The sequence below is a fragment of the Pieris brassicae genome, chromosome 11, assembly GCF_905147105.1.
Source record: "Pieris brassicae chromosome 11, ilPieBrab1.1, whole genome shotgun sequence".
NCBI lineage: Eukaryota > Metazoa > Arthropoda > Insecta > Lepidoptera > Pieridae > Pieris > Pieris brassicae.
Window position 1 is genome coordinate 3,402,289 of NC_059675.1, and position 16,033 is coordinate 3,418,321.

At 39.2% G+C, this 16,033-nt stretch overlaps 2 protein-coding genes across 2 annotated transcripts; both read left to right on the forward strand.

Annotated features, from left to right (window-relative positions):
• Nucleotides 1-433: 433 nt before the first annotated feature.
• On the forward strand, nt 434-3,995 carry LOC123716332 (esterase FE4-like). Its single transcript, XM_045672022.1, has 3 exons — nt 434-2,123; nt 2,216-3,489; nt 3,853-3,995. The coding sequence occupies exons 1-2, from the start codon at nt 1,950-1,952 to the stop codon at nt 3,452-3,454; spliced, it is 1,413 nt and encodes a 470-aa protein (XP_045527978.1). The 5' UTR covers nt 434-1,949; the 3' UTR covers nt 3,455-3,489; nt 3,853-3,995.
• Nucleotides 3,996-12,470: 8,475 nt separating this feature from the next.
• On the forward strand, nt 12,471-14,899 carry LOC123716455 (esterase FE4-like). Its single transcript, XM_045672219.1, has 3 exons — nt 12,471-12,806; nt 13,190-14,439; nt 14,689-14,899. Exons 1-3 carry the CDS (start codon nt 12,639-12,641, stop codon nt 14,897-14,899), a joined length of 1,629 nt encoding a protein of 542 aa, XP_045528175.1. The 5' UTR covers nt 12,471-12,638.
• The last annotated feature ends 1,134 nt before the right edge of the window (nt 14,900-16,033 follow it).

Sequence of the window (16,033 nt, forward strand, 5' to 3'; positions counted from 1 at the left end):
TCGAAAAATTCTCCAAAAAAATTAGAATGCGAAAAAAGGCGCAATTCGGGTCACAACGCGTCATGCTACATACTTGATCCTAATCACCCCCACGAATTAGGGTTGAAACTCCCTCAAATTCAAATAGCCAAATTTGATGGCGCATATTTCCGTTGTTTGGAGGTTCGGGATACTTTTGAAAATCTGATACATAAGAATGATCGCATATCAGACATCCATAAATTCCATTACCTCGTATCTTATTTACAAGGCGACGCGGCCAGGATTATTTCAAATTTAGAGGTGTCAACCAACAATTATGCTGAAGCGTGGAAGATGATTTGCAATAGATACGACAACAAAAGAAGATTGATGTATCATCATTTAACATTAAACAGCTTCCACGGGAATCAGAGCGATCTCTACGATTTTTGGTTGATCACGTGACCAAAAATTTGCGCACTTTAACAAGCCTAGGACAACCCACTGACAATTGGGATGTACTAATAATATTTATGTTATTCCCTTGTTACTCCAAAGAAATGTCAGAAAGCGGACTAAAAATTCGTTTTCTATTAATCAGAAGGATTTTTATTTTATTGTATTTACGTTTTGGAACCTTTAGAAAATAAGCAGTATACGGCAATACATTTTGATATCTGAAAACCTAATTTAAATCGCTTTTTACAGAAACAATATCACGGGATATTGTAAAAACCTATAAATCCGATAAAACCAGAACTATTCGTCATTGATACTGAATTTTCAAGAGAAACTCTTTGGAACCATAAAGGAATATTACTCTGGAACCAAACTTACAAGGAATTTAGACGAAAAACATAATCATCTTTCTTGAACTATTGTTACTTTTATACTAGAAAGAACTTGGCTGTGGCATCCAAGAACGAGAAAAAGGTCTACTTCACGAGATAATTTTTCTAGTTTCATCCAAGCCATGTTAGTTGTGTCTTAAACATATTAACTGTTTTTTATCAATTTATAAATTCTGGTAATTTTTATTTATTAAGAATCATTCATTTTATACTAATTTGGCGATTGACGATTATTATTTTATACCAACACTGTACGTATTTTTTTAATAAGTTGAAGCGATTTCTATCCATAAATCGGGAAGAAATATAAAAATCATTACAAGATTATTTATTCATATACACTTTAAGTATTCGATCGATTATCGCTATTTAAAAAAATATTGCAAACTACTTAAACGAATTCAATCTTCCAGCATACTTCATAGGTAGAAGGTATCCTGGATTGTTTTTCTTTTGGTGCCTTTCCATTACTGGAGGTTGGCCGATAGTCTCGTGAGCCTTGTTTTGTCCTGGATAGGATAGAGTAATCAAGTTGGTAGTATATATAACTAAACCGTAACAATATAATTTTTAATATTTTTTCCGTAAAATGTCTCTAAAACTTTTGCAATATCCGAGTTATGATAATTGTTTCTCAATATATATGGCGTATTCTATAATTATTTGTAACGACCGCAATTTTCCGTAATTTCAATATCATTTAATTATTTCCTATATCTTTACCTATTATAAAAATATTTTTTATAATCTGACGCTCAGAATCAGACCGCGTTTTGCTCTTATTGCTAATTAATAATCTGTGATATTTTATATCGAGGAAATGTTTTATTGAAATCATATTATTATGTTAATATGTGGAACGAATTAATGAATAGAATATTAATGAGATTTATATAATAGTATTAATAGTCTAAAGTGTTAAGAAAATACCACCTTACAAGCACAAAGCAACCTGACCTTACAATTAACAGCCAGCATATATAAGACAAGATTTATCTCCACTCGGTCAATAATGTTCTTATTACATACAGATATACGCATATTTATATGACAACGTAACAATCCAGGTAAGAGAACAATAAACTATTCTAACATCTTATTTCACATGTAATGACTCACTTGTGAACACTTAGAGAAATGATAAAACTAAGAAGAATCCTGATAGTATTGCTGGCGGTAGCCTTCACAGAAGCCCATCTGCCAACACTACCGATTCGAATCTCTAGTGGCCTACTTCGTGGTACTGTTTCTCTGGATAATTCGCATGTCAGATACCACGGTATACCTTATGCCGTTGCAAATAGATTTGAGGTATGTAGAAAATAAAATTCTTATTGTAGTACCCATACTCAGTATACCTTTTATTATTGCCGAACTCTATAGAACGACAACCTGTATTACAGAGTCCAAAACCAGCACCAAAATGGGAAGGTATTTTTGGTGCTATCAATAAATACAGTCGATGTCCACAACGATTTTTAGGTTTTGTTATAGGAAATGAAGACTGCCTTACTCTTAATGTTTACGCCCCAATAAAGCGAAGGAATCGGCCTTACCCCGTGATGGTATTTATACACGGCGGAGGCTTTAGAGATGGATCTGGATCAGCTTACATATACGGACCAGAATTTATGGTCAACCATAATGTCATTCTGGTCACATTTAATTATCGCCTTGAAATTTTAGGTTTTCTTTGCTTGGGCATAAAGGAAGCTCAAGGAAATATGGGCTTAAAAGATCAAGTAGAAGCTCTCCGTTGGGTGAGAAAAAATATCATAGCTTTTGGAGGTGATCCTGATAATGTAACATTATTTGGTGAGAGTGCAGGTTCCGCTTCTGTGCTTTTTCATATCTTATCTCCGATGTCCAAAGGTTTATTTCAAAAAGCTATATTAGAAAGTGGTTCTGCCATGTCATTTTGGGCGACACAGTTTAACCCTAAGGATATAGCATTTCAAGTTGCACAACAATTGAAATACAACACGTCGGATGTACGTGAGATTTTGGAGATTTTCAAAAAAAAATCTGCAGTGGAGTTACTCAGCACAAGGGTGCCTAGATCTAATGGAAATATAGTGCAATCGGAAAATATATTTGTCCCCTGTATTGAGACTTCAATTCCTGGAACTGAAGCATTTTTAACAGATAGTCCCTATGTTGTACTTAACAGCGGCAAATTTAATAAAGTTCCTGTAATAATTGGATTTAATAACGCAGAAGGATATATGTTTGTGGGAAAGGAGAATAAAACAACTAAGTCCATGTTTAACTTCCTTGACTCGCTACCACGAGATTTACAATTTCCAAATAGTAGTGCAAGGTTAGAGACTGCAGAAAATCTAAAAAACATATATTCTTCCAAAGAAAATAGTTCAGAAATCAGTGTAGACAGCCTAGTCCAATATGAAGGTGATGCTGGAATTAGATTTCCTGTCGTATCTACAACGGATTTGTTAATAAAAAATTCTGGAAAACCAGTATTTTCTTATAAGTTTTCATACAGCGGTTTATTAAATCTAGTAAAGATATTTTACGGATTTGGAACAAGCCCTGGGGCATCACACGGTGACGAGCTTCCTTATTTATTTAAAGTAGCAGGTTTTTGGCCAATAGCAACATTGGAGATGAAAATGATTGATTAAATGACAACTATGTGGAGCAATTTTGCAAAATATAGGTAAACGATCTTTAAAATATTTAATAATATTTTTTTTTCATTAAGAAACCAATACATGTCAAAGTATGAATACTAGATTTATCTACTTTAGTCATCAGATAGATCTAAAGACATTAGTGAGTGGACTTTAAGCAAAAAACGTAAGTAATTTACGTTAGACTAAACTGTTCACTAGATTACAGTAGCATAAAAGTAATAAAAAAATCTATATTAATATAACATTAAAACTTCAATCAAAATTATAATTCAACTTTTGTCAATATAAATGTGAAAAATTAATTTCGATTTTCAGTAGGACTATGGAATTAAATGTTGATAATCCTCAATTAAAGTATTTAATATATGATTAATTTTGTTAAACAGTAATCCAATCCCATTCAAGACGGCGCTGCTTCCTGTAAAGTGGGAACCAGCGACCCTCAAGGAACCCAAGCAGTTAGTCATTAATACGCACCTGTCTACCGCGCCTTTATGGGAAGATGATGCTTTGTTACTATGGAATGAAACCTACTCCAATTATAGAAAATTAAATTAATATACACTGTCGAAGAATATGAATTTTAATTTTATTTTTTCCTAACCTACACTAACAGACAATATAAAATGAAGTTCCCCAGCCGCGGTTGTCTGTATGAACGCCATTAAAAACTACCAAACGGATCCTGAACGGTTTCATGCGAAAGATCACACTATAATAAGCTATGGTTATCTGTACCTAGGCTGAAATATAACGATTTTTTGAGATCACAAACAATCTTACCTAAATAAAATACACGCTTCACGCTGCTTAACCGTTTCCTCAGTTCTGCACCTGAACTGATACTTGTAAGACTTTTGGGAAGACTGAGAGATAGGTAGGGTGGACTCAATTTCCGCACTTAGACACGTAGTCGGTCCGTTGTGCGTAGAAGCCCTGGCTAATTTAGCCAGCCCAACTCCTTCCAGAAGCACAGAAGTCTCCCGGGCACTTCACAGGCTTCGCGGAGCGACCTCACTGTTCCGAGGATTTTTGTACGTTGATTAGCCACAGCCTCGCATTCCAGGACTACGTGGGTGACTGATTCCTCTGCGCTGAAACAGCCTCTGCACAAGGGGCTGTCTGTTGCGCCTAGGACGAAAAGATGTTTGTTAAGGAGACAATGGCCCGTGATTGTCCCTATGATTGTTTTGAGATTGGTTCTGTTCAGGTTTAGAAGTCGCTTAGTAAGTTGCGGGTTCACAGCCGGCAGAGCCATTTTGGACTGTTTGCAATCTACACTTCGCGACCATCGTTGATTCTGGAGTACAGTGGATCTCTGGCGAATCCAGGTTCGAACTAGCGAGAAGGGCAAGGGGAGGAGCGGATGCGGGCCAGCAGGTATCATACCAGAGCCTCTTCTCGCAAGCTCGTCGGCTGCATCGTTGCCGAGAGAGCCACTGTGTCCCTTAATCCACTGTAAGGTAACTCTATTTGTTAGAGCTATTGCCTCCAGTGCTTCGTGACACTCCAGTATTAATTTGCTGTTTGTGTTTTCGTTACCGAGCGCCATCAGCACGGATGCACTGTCCGATATGAGCTTAATGTAAAAGTCATTGACTCCCATCCGCTGTACGGCTCTGGCTGCTTCGGTTAGAGCGACACATTCACATTGGAAGGTTGTGCTTTGTGTGCCCAGAGGTAGGTGTATGTTGATGTTGAGATCAAAGGAGAAAATACCAGCGCCTGAGCCACACCCTGTTTTTGAACGATCAGTGTATATACGTAGCTCATTCAGGGGCGACTGATCTTGCTCCTCTTCTCTCAGTTGTATAAGATATTACTTGTTGAATATTAATTGATTAGTGATTCTGTCACATGGCGCAGCTATAAGAGGTTGGTACTCTATTGCCCTGTTGAGAATCACTGTGTGTGAACTGTACTGGTTTTTTCCCCATAGGTCCAATACCGTAAGCCTGATGGCCGCTAGTGCCGCCTCCTGCTGTATGTGTAGGTCTAGAGGTAAGATTTGCAGGGCTATCTCCATTGCTGCGGTCGGAGTTGTTCTCATACAACCGCTAGCAGCGGACAAGGCAAGCCTTTGGAAGCGTCCCAGTTTCGTGATCGCCGTTTGAACTTCAGATCTTGGCCACCAAACCAGGGCTCCATAGGTCAGCATTGGCCTGATTATGGCAGTGTATAGCCATAATGTTATTTTAGGCGATAAGCCCCATTTCACGCCTAGCATCTTTTTGCATTGATAGAAGGCGATCGTTGCTTTGCTCAGTTTGTGTTCTAGGTGTTTGTTCTAGAGCAGTTTACTGTCCAGAATCACACCCAAGTACTTTATTTCATTTTTGAGTTTGAGTTGTGTGTTGAAGAGTTTTGGAAGCCTGTGTGGTCCCAGAACCCTCAGGTTTGTAAAGAGTATTAACTCTGTTTTTGATGGGTTGACAGATAGCTCGTGCTTGTTGCACCATCTCTCAATTACTTTGAAAGCCCTTCCCATGAGATCGCATAGGGTACTTTCAAAGCTTTCCGATATCAAGATAGCTATGTCGTCCGCATAACCCACTGTGTAGAGGTTGCCAGCGTTGAGTTCTGTGATGAGCTCGTTAACTACGAGGTTTCACAGTAGCGGCGATAAGACACCACCTTGCGGACAGCCTCTGCTGACAATGCCCCGTGTCGTGGAATTAACAGTGAACTGTATAGCTCGTTGTTTTAGCATGTTGTTTATCCACCCTATCAGGGTTGATGATACTCCACATGTAACGAGTGCTCTGGTAATGCTCGTGAAGTTTGTTTTGTCAAAAGCGCCTTCGATGTCAATAAATGCACCAAGGGTTGACTGTTTTAACTTCAGGGAGTCGCCAATGCGAGACACAACGTTGTGGAGTGATGAATCCGTTGACTTGCCTGGGCTGTAGGCATGTTGATTTGGGTGCAGGAATTTGGATAGCGATACCTGGCTACGTATTTCCAGATCTCCAAGCCTCTCCATTGTTTTTAACAGGAAAGATGTGAGGCTTATGGGTCTGAAGGATTTCGCCTGGGTATAGTCCTCTCTGCCTGGTTTTGGGATGAATATTATTTTCACTTCCCTCCATTTCAAAGGTATGTAGCGGTGGGCTATACATGCTCGGAAGATTGAGACAAGATAGTCCACCAAAAGGTTTCCACTCCATCTTAGTAGGCCTGGGAAGATGCCATCCAGGCCAGCCGCTTTGAATGGTAGGAAGGAGTTGATTGCCCATGTTACTTTTTCATTTGTGATTATTTTGTGAGCTACATTCCAGTCTGAGTCGGTGGTGGCTCTTTCTGAGTAGGGTTGCCATGCCTGGTCGTTGGCAATTATGCAGCCTGGAAAGTGTGTTTCCATCAGTAGTTCACATGTTTCTGCATCGGTTTTTGTAAATGATTTATCAGGTTTTTTAAGACAACCGATTGAGTGATAAGGCTCACTAGAGAGGCATGATTTCACTCTGGTTGCCTGGTTGTTGCTTTCAATGCTGGTGCAGAAGTGTCTCCAGCACTCTTGCTTCCTAGAACGTAAAAGTTTTTTGAATCGTCTTCTCGCGATTGTGTACTTGTCCCAGTCGGCAGGTAAACGGGTATTTCCTGCTCTATTGAACAGCTTCCTGACCTTCTTTCGGTAACGTTAGGTTATTTACATGTTTGTCTATGTCTTGTACATCAATGGTGGTTGGTATTGTTAGTTTGCTTACCTCTGAGCCGATTATATTGTAAAATTTTACTGAATCAGTTCTCCGAGGTATGCGTCGTGGTTGTGGTTTAGGTAGCTCCCCTTTGATTGTAAAGCGGATCCACCTGTGATCTGAGCATGATAGCTCTCTGGAGACATGCCAATCCTGTATGTGATCTGACAGACCAGAGGTCACCATTGTTAGATCGATTATGGTTTGCGAGCGTGCGTTGATAATGGTTGGTTCAGAGCCGCTGTTTGCTAAGATAAGATTATTGCTAAGAATGAAGTTAAGCATATTCTCACCTCGAGCGTTGGTATTTGCATTACCCCATAGCGTGTGGTGCGCGTTGGAGTCTGCTGCGATTATAAGCTCCAGTTTCTCCCTCTCACAGTAGTCAGCCAGAAGGCCGAGTTCTGGAGTGGGCACGTCCTCGTCACCCGGTAGGTAGGCGGACGCCAGGACGATGTCTGGATGTGCGTCCCTAGGTAACCTAATGGTTGTAAGGTCCCTTGAACACAGTTCGTTAATTAGGTATGCTGGTACATGTTTAGGTATGATAATGCAGGTTCTTGGGTTACTTACTGAGGTATCCAGCAAAAGTTTACCACCGGTGTTACCCAGGCCGCATACCTTGCCATTCCTGATCCACGGCTCCTGGATCGCGGCAATGGTCTTCGGGTTGGTCTCCAGCAGTCTGCGTAGTGAAGCCGACGCTGTTTGGCTGTGCTGGAGGTTGGTCTGGATAAGGTCAGTCCGGTTAGGGGGAGGAGCGCAAACAGCTGTCGCTGAATTCACTCCCCCCTGTCTCCTGAAAGAACTCGTCATCCGAGGTTAGTTGCACCGGTGAGGGTGGTTGTTAAACTGTCTCCATGGGGACGTTTACCTCGGCAACCGCGGCTACCTCCGTCGTTGACGAGGGCGGCTTTGGCCCCGAGGTTCCCGTCCCCGATGTACTGGCAGTGGTTACTGTGGCGGCAGCTACCACTGAGGGTTCATCCTTTTCCAGAATTCGGATATAAATGTTCCCCATCAGATAGTAGATGCGGCGTTCGTGTGCCTTGATCTTTGAGATCTCATATTCCGGAACACGAAGGAACAGAGATACGCCTGTCGGGTCCTGTATTCTACGTTCGTGAGTCAGGGTCCAAGACCTGATGTTTAGGTGGCGGTTTTGCCTGGTGATCAGTTTCCGTAAAGTTTCCGTGCTACCAGTGAACTCTGGAACATGCAGTTAGCACGGCACCTTCTTCGGAATGTCTGACTGAGGCCGTACCACCAGTTTGGTGTCCGGTATCGGATTGTTGCTCCGGTAAGCCATCCCAGCGTGTAGGTATCCTCGCACTAAGTTTTGAGGACACCATCTGAGAAGTGGGCTGTTCCCCGGAATCTGATGTCGTTGGGTTCAGTTGCTAGGGTAGCTTCAAGATCCGCCATGAGCTCATCTTGGATTTTACCCTCGATTTGTAGGCGGATGTTATCTGCCTGTTCTTGTGTCATGTCTATAAAGGGCTCAGTCATCACGGCAACACAAAGCTCGTTGGCTTTGTAGGATGCTGCCGCTTCCGCGTAACTGGCCGAGGTCCCTGACTCCAGCCGGAGTTTGTTAGGTTTAACCCTTTTACTCTCCCCAGTCGGTGTCACGGTTTCCTCTGGCCGATCGCGTTTCTGGCCCTTTGTTTGTTGTTTGGTTTGGTTTGGGTTTTTGGTTTGGTAACCCCCTCTTGGTTCTTTACCGCACCTAGAGCCAATAGGCTTGAGCGCGGCAGAGGACCTAGTCGGCTTCGGTGCCCTTTTCCCGCGTCCTGCAGTTGTGGTAACCGCGGGGGCAGTTCCAGGATTCTCAGGTATCCTCTGAGAGCCGGTAATCAGCTGGCGCGTCCGCACGCCGCAAGAGAGTACGGAGCTGTTCGCATCCCGAGACGATGACGCAAACTCACCCCGAGTCCCGTGCCACGCCGATCCTTACATATGAAATTGGCATGTTGTATGGGAGGAACAAAGAGTAGATTCTTTTAAATAAATCAAAGTATCCTATATACCATGGCTATCTACCTGTATACCTTTGCCATCTTATGGGTAGTGCATTAATCCCTTTACTAAAAACCATTCGGACGGGAATTCATAAAATCTTTAAAGGCGGTTTCCACTGCCCCATCTGATTTAAATGTTTTACCGTGCAAGTTTATAAATTTCGAAAGAAATGGTTAGCTCTGTTGGAGCAAGGTTCAGGGAGTACACTGGATGTCTTAGACATTCCAATTGAATCTCCTCTAATTTGGTAGCAGTCTGTTGTGCAGTGTGTATTCTAGCGTTGTCATGAAGCAGCAGTGGCCTAGAGCGATTGATCAGCCATAGATTGCTTGTTTAGCAGCTAGCTTTGCCATCATGGTTTGCAGTTGCTGACAATAGACATCTGCCGTAATCGTCTGGTCAGATTTAAGAAAGTTTTAGTGAACGACCCCGGCACTAGTCCACTACACGCTCACAAGTAAAGTTGGAATAAATTTTCAGTTGGGACACGATTTGGCTGGTTCGGCCGGATTCAGCTATTGCGATGAGAGCTTCCGATTAACGACGAGTCCTACGACCTGTGATGAAACGTGGATTCTGTGATTCGATTTAAAATCCCGTCATTATTGTGCCGGTTGAGTAATGTAACGCAGCAGACGAGACACTGTCGATTTGCTTCACTCAATTCGTGAGGTCACCCACCCACCTATCAATGTTTTCCACCTTCCCAATGTACTTAAAGTGGATTAATACAGTTTTATCACTAACAGCCTGTAGCTAACTCAGGCGTAGTTTACGATGGATCCGCTTTCACCACACGGTAGAACTCGTACTCGTAAAACGTTTTCGAGAAACAAATGCACGAGTAAATAGCTGTAAAATTGAATTAGGAATTCCTAACCAAAGACAAGATATTTGAGGGAAAAGTGGCCAGTAGGACAAAAAGTTAATTTCATATGTAAGGTATAATATTAGGTACATTATAATTGTACATACTGCAAACTTTTTTTTATACATGGGTCTTTAAGAGAAAATATTCGATTTTTATTTTTGTTAAAGTACCTATAAAAATATTCACCGATATAGATGAGTCATAAAGTAAAATGCAAACATCGTTGTCGCTGAATGATGTGTAAGTATTAGTTCGAGGGAAAAAATAAAATACAAAACAATTCCAAAGAATTTCGGTGAATTTCGGTAAGGTCAACTTATTGACGCAAGTTCGTTAGAGCGCCATGATCTTGAATCAAGGTTAATTAATTAATTCGTTTTTTCATGTCATATATGTATGTAAATACCTAATGACATTACATACATCTAAGAATAGAACATAGGGAGTTCTTTTTGCTCCCTATTGGATCTGTAGTTAAGTTATTTATATCTGAAGATACAGTTTAACTAAATATTGTATAATTTTAAGATATTAATATATATATTTTTCCTTTTTTAATTATTTGTTTGAATGTGGTATTGTTGGTTGACTGCATTTGTATTCGTGTTATTGGTGTATTGTCAACTGTTAGTGTTGTTGTTTGTTATTTTTAAATACAATATTGACCTCTTTCTCGATTATAACATTGTATTTCTTTTACATTTAATTTATTTGCAATAGTAAATGAATCTCTTGTTTTATCAGAATAAAAAAATACTATACACACTATATATATGCACTTAATCAGGGGCGGCCTTACCCATTGCGAGGCTCCGGGCGGAAGGTCTTTACGAGGCCCTTTGTCCTTCGTGAAAAGTATTTGATGGGAAAGTAGGTCTGGTTGTTTGGTATAGGTATTTGTCAAGTTTGAAGAGAAATGCTGAAGTTAAACAAATAAATTAAATTTGAGCTTCAAAATATTTTACACTGAAAGGTTTACAGAATCAACATATATACGAAATGATTTGATGATGACATTCTAAAATCTTTTTAATTATCGCAACTGTGAGCACGCCACTACTGGTATTTCACCGGCGTAATAGGGCGTCGTTTGCGTAGTGGTTTAGACGCAATACGACTGGATGTGGTCGCCACTGTTCGGATTTAACAAGAGCGGCAACTCGCGAAAATACCGCGTTATCAGCGAGAGTTTATAATTGGAGAGGCAGTACTTGCAAGAGATGGCAAAAAGGGGAGAAATGGGCTTCAGGAAAGGTGTGCAAAAGGACGGCCCGGTTTCTTACAAAGTTGATTTGGGCAATGGTATTGAGTGACGTAGACATGCTGATCAAATTATATCAAATAAAAAGAGATTTTCAATGTCACGCACGAATAGTACCACCGCGGTTATCTCAGAATAGGAGGGTAATGATGGGCTAGGGATGGTGGAAGTTACGACTGAAGACAGTGATCTTAATAAAACAATCAACAAATCAGATGATCAAGTGGGTCAGGTGGAGCCTCAATCAACAGAGACTATGTCCGAGTCCTCACAGGAACCATCGGCTCGAGCATTGCGTGCTTTAAAGCGAGCTAAAAATAATAGTTGATACGGTTTTTGTTTTTATAAAAGTTTTTTTTTTATTTTCGTTTAGTTTATTAAGTACTGGGTTATGTAAATTTTGTAATTTTTCTTGAATCCTAGTGTAGTTGTTTAAAATGTATTTCGTGATTTGTAGCATCTATCGCTTACCTGCATTTAGTAATATTAGTAAATCAGTCTGTCTTCCGAGCCCGCCTTTTATTGACGCATCAGATTGGTTAAAAAATTGACAAGCAAATGAAGAACAAGCGAAAAGAAATTGTTCTTTTTATTGACAACTGTACTGCCCATACTGACTTACCACACTCCCCATGTGTGTACACAATATGTTAGTACGGACTGAGCGAGTGATATGTAAATTATTAAATTAAATAAGTCTAACTCATTAATAACGGCCAGTGTTGGCCTTCAGCGTCGTAGGTTCGAACACCACCTGTGCACAAATAGAGTTTTATGTGCGTAGGTGAGTGTGTTAAGTGATGGAAACGGAGATTAGGCCCAATAAGTCGCCGTGTGTCAGGCAGGGAAGGCTTATCACCTAGTTGCCTGTTATCAAAAACATATGATCACGAAACATATGTATAAATCTGAGGTACAGACTTTGTAAGGGCAGCGCCACTGGGTTTTTTCTGGGAACTCAAATCTTTGACGTTTAAAATAACATGAATGTGTTTATTTAGTAAGTGTAATGTTCAAACTGTACTATGTCTCAACTATTCTAAAGAGTCTATGAGCTAACTTTGCGAAATGCCCATAAGCGAATCTTTCGCAACGTTACCAATGAAAGCTCGCAAAAACCTCACTCAGCAGAGTACGTGCGACATGATTTAACGTTTCCTACATTTTGTTATTTGTTTTAAAACAAAGCAGCAATACTTTAGTGAAGATTTTAGTTTCCATTTATTATATCCATGTACTAAAACTGATAGAAGCGATCAAAATACCTAGGTAAAGACATAAAATGATCGATTAGAATATTATCCAAAATAGAAATGAAGAATGAATAAAATATTGAAAATACTATGTGTACTTGTGATTTGTGAAACTGTGTCTAGTTTACTGACGCCAGTGGTGGAAATAAGTCAAGGCAAGTTGCGAGGATCGAGAAGCTTGTTCGGACAAAACCGGTATTATAACATACCTTATGCAGTTGCTGCCAGATTTCAGGTAAACAAACAAAGTCTCCCGATAAAATTAGGCAATCTTTATCCTAAAATTTCTTACAAAATGCACATTTCGGTAACAAAACGGTAATCGTGGTTCACGTTCATTTCACGCTTTAATAACTAATGCCTCAATTACTAAATAAAATTGTCTTTTCTATTAAGTAAAATATCAGCGCGTGTATGTAAAGCAAAAGCTATTTTAGTGCGAAGCCTGTAAAGACACAAACGATAATGAAGTATTCATAATATATATAATATTTATGTACTAAAATATATATGAAAATACACTCAATCGGTTTGGAGCAAAAAATATAATTATTTACCATACTTATTATCTAATAATTTGCAAGTTAGTTGGGCATTATTTTAAGAGTCATTTTTCAGAAACCAAAGGAACCGTCAAAATGGCGTGGAATATTCGATGCTATTCATCGCAGTCAACAACTGAAGTGTCCACAATGGAGGAAGTTCTTTGTATTCGGAACAGAAGAGTGCCTGTATCTCGATGTCTTCTCACCAGAGTGGGCAACACCGAGAAGCAAACTACCCGTCATGGTATATCTCCACGGCGGCGCTTACTACATGGGTGCAAAAAATCTCTATGACCCAGAATTTCTAGTAGTCAAAAACATTGTCGTCGTTACGGTCAATTATCGGCTCGGCGTTCTTGGGTTCTTATGCTTGAATGGAATATCTAATTTGGGACTTCGAGACCAAGTCGCTGCTTTAAAGTGGATACAAAAAAATATTGCAGCATTTGGTGGCGATACAGATAATGTCACCCTCTGTGGGGAGAGTGCGGGTGCCAGTTCAGCGGCATTTCATCTACTTTCAGAACTAAGTAGAGGCTTATTCCATAAAATGATTCTCATGAGTGGCACAGCTTTGTCTGTTTGGGCATTTAATCAAGAATCTACGGAACTAGCGTTTAAGGATGCGAGCAAAATTTCACAAGTAAATTCAGATGAAGATGTTTTTAAAGTTTTTACGGAGGCTCCTCTAGAAACGTTAATAAAAGCAACCAAAGACATCTCAGTTAATCCAAGATATTTCAAATATTCGCCATGCGTGGACTCTAACAACCCAGATCCGTTCTTCAGGGACACTCCATACAATATAATGAAATCGGGTAACTTTAACAGTGTCCCTGTTATGATGGGCTTCACTGAATCGGAGGGATCTTACTTCTATGGATTATTGGATGAGTCATCGGTCGCCAATCTGAATGATAATTTTTCGGATATGATACCATCGTTGTTTTCATGGTGTCCAAACAACAGACAGCATGTGGCAACACTCCTACGATCTCACTATTTTGGATGCGATAATATTACAATGAATTCCGTAAACAATTTGGTTCGATTTTATTCTGACTGGGTGGCGTATGCTGCTATTATTGCATTCTCTAAAGTTTTAACTAAGTTTTCTAACAAACCAGTCTATAACTATTTATTCGCTTATGAGGGTGACAGAGAATTTGCGAAAATCTTTATAAGAAACCTTAAAGGCCCTGTTCATGCTGGAGAGTTGTTCTACATTTTTAAACCTTTCGGCATTTCATTGTTACTTTCCACGAGGGATGAAAGATTTATTGTTAGATTTACTACGATGGTGGCAAACTTCATGAGATATGGGTAAGTAGCGTAGTACTCTTATATATTATATTAATTCTGTATATTCAATTTAGCTTAGAATTCCAAATAGAATTTACAAAGATTTTTATTCTAATTAATTACGGATGATAATTTATACAATTATGAAAAAATAATGTGGCAACTAAATATGATGGGCAAAATTAGAATGGCGTGCCGGAAATTTGGCGTGATCGTGATTTATGGAAAGAAGGAATAGGCCTTATCAATTTCGTTTAAAATATTTTTTAGGAATCCAACACCAAAGTCTTCCAAGTTGCTTCTGCAATGGCCACGCGCGACGAAAAACTCTTCAAACATTATGGTTCTAGATCAGAAACTCTCTGTTATAAAGCTACCATATAAGCGTCACACCGGTGAGTTTTTCCTAAATCTGCTCTGCACATATGGAGAGGCTGGCTATGTACCCTGCGACAGTTCTCAAATATGTTTGAAAAATTAAATAAAACAGAAATATCACTCAATTGTTTTCATAAAAATAACTAGACATTTTTCCAGCATAACATTACAGTTTCAACCGGATATTATTTCCATTTTATGCATATTGGATACTCAGTCTCACAATTTTAAATCAAAGCATAATAAATACCTTATTGATAAAATCCAAGCTCAATATCTGAAGACATTCAGCTTCCACAAACAATGGCGCGGAATAAAATAAACCACGATCACAAACAGCGCGCAGCCCGCGGCGACCAAATAGACTTAATAAATATGCAGATCAAATATTAAAAGAGCCGCAGGATCTCAGGCAAGACGTTTTTAAAACTGAATTCAATATTGCTTTGTTTTAATTCAATTACTGCTGTATGTTTTGTTTAACATCAATGGAAGAATTAATATACCTATAACTGTTTTTGTTTGAATGTATTCGGAGTAGGGAAAATACAATATTTTTTACGGCTTCCTATGTCACTGCTTATGGAGGATCATTTGAAAATAGGACATAAGACATTTTTGCATGCTTCATTGATCATTTTTCTTTATGGTACATACGGCATTGAATATTCTTTAGACTATTTTCACGACGATTATCTCGGTTGAAAGGCAAGTCATATTTAATCCTGATTTTATTTAATTACGTTGACGATAACGTCACATCGAAAGTGAATCTAAGTTAGGTCATGACTAGAAATCACCATATTTTGGCACACTTGCTTAGCACCGCATTATGCAATGGCATGAACTTTTATCACGGCATATAAAACGAAGTTTTAAATTACATTCTTTAAAAACATTGTTCTGCGATATAACGTTCAGCCATAATACGTATTCTTTATTTTCGTAATATATTGCATGCGGTTTATCATCTGTGGTCCGCTATAGAAGTGCAGCGCTACATCCGCTCAACGTAAATATTATATGTTTTCATTCAATTCCTCTCGGCCCGGCTATACTTGTTCGAGATCGTTACTTGAAATACATATAAGTGTCATAAAAGTATGTATTGTGCAAATATATCTAACGATTTTGATATAGACAGAGGATGATAATTTGTTTGAAATTACCATAAAGAACCTATTCTTTATCAATAATTTAGACAATTCTACCCTCCAATCACCAAAAGCCCATAATT

Bases quoted from the DNA above. Each gene is read 5' to 3' on its own strand.
- LOC123716332 (XM_045672022.1), top strand. From the start codon at position 1,950: ATGATAAAACTAAGAAGAATCCTGATAGTATTGCTGGCGGTAGCCTTC. The intron at 2,124-2,215 runs GTATGTAGAAAA...CCTGTATTACAG, and splicing joins CCGTTGCAAATAGATTTGAG to AGTCCAAAACCAGCACCAAA.
- LOC123716455 (XM_045672219.1), top strand. From the start codon at position 12,639: ATGAATAAAATATTGAAAATACTATGTGTACTTGTGATTTGTGAAACT. The intron at 12,807-13,189 runs GTAAACAAACAA...GTCATTTTTCAG, and splicing joins CAGTTGCTGCCAGATTTCAG to AAACCAAAGGAACCGTCAAA. The intron at 14,440-14,688 runs GTAAGTAGCGTA...AATATTTTTTAG, and splicing joins GCAAACTTCATGAGATATGG to GAATCCAACACCAAAGTCTT.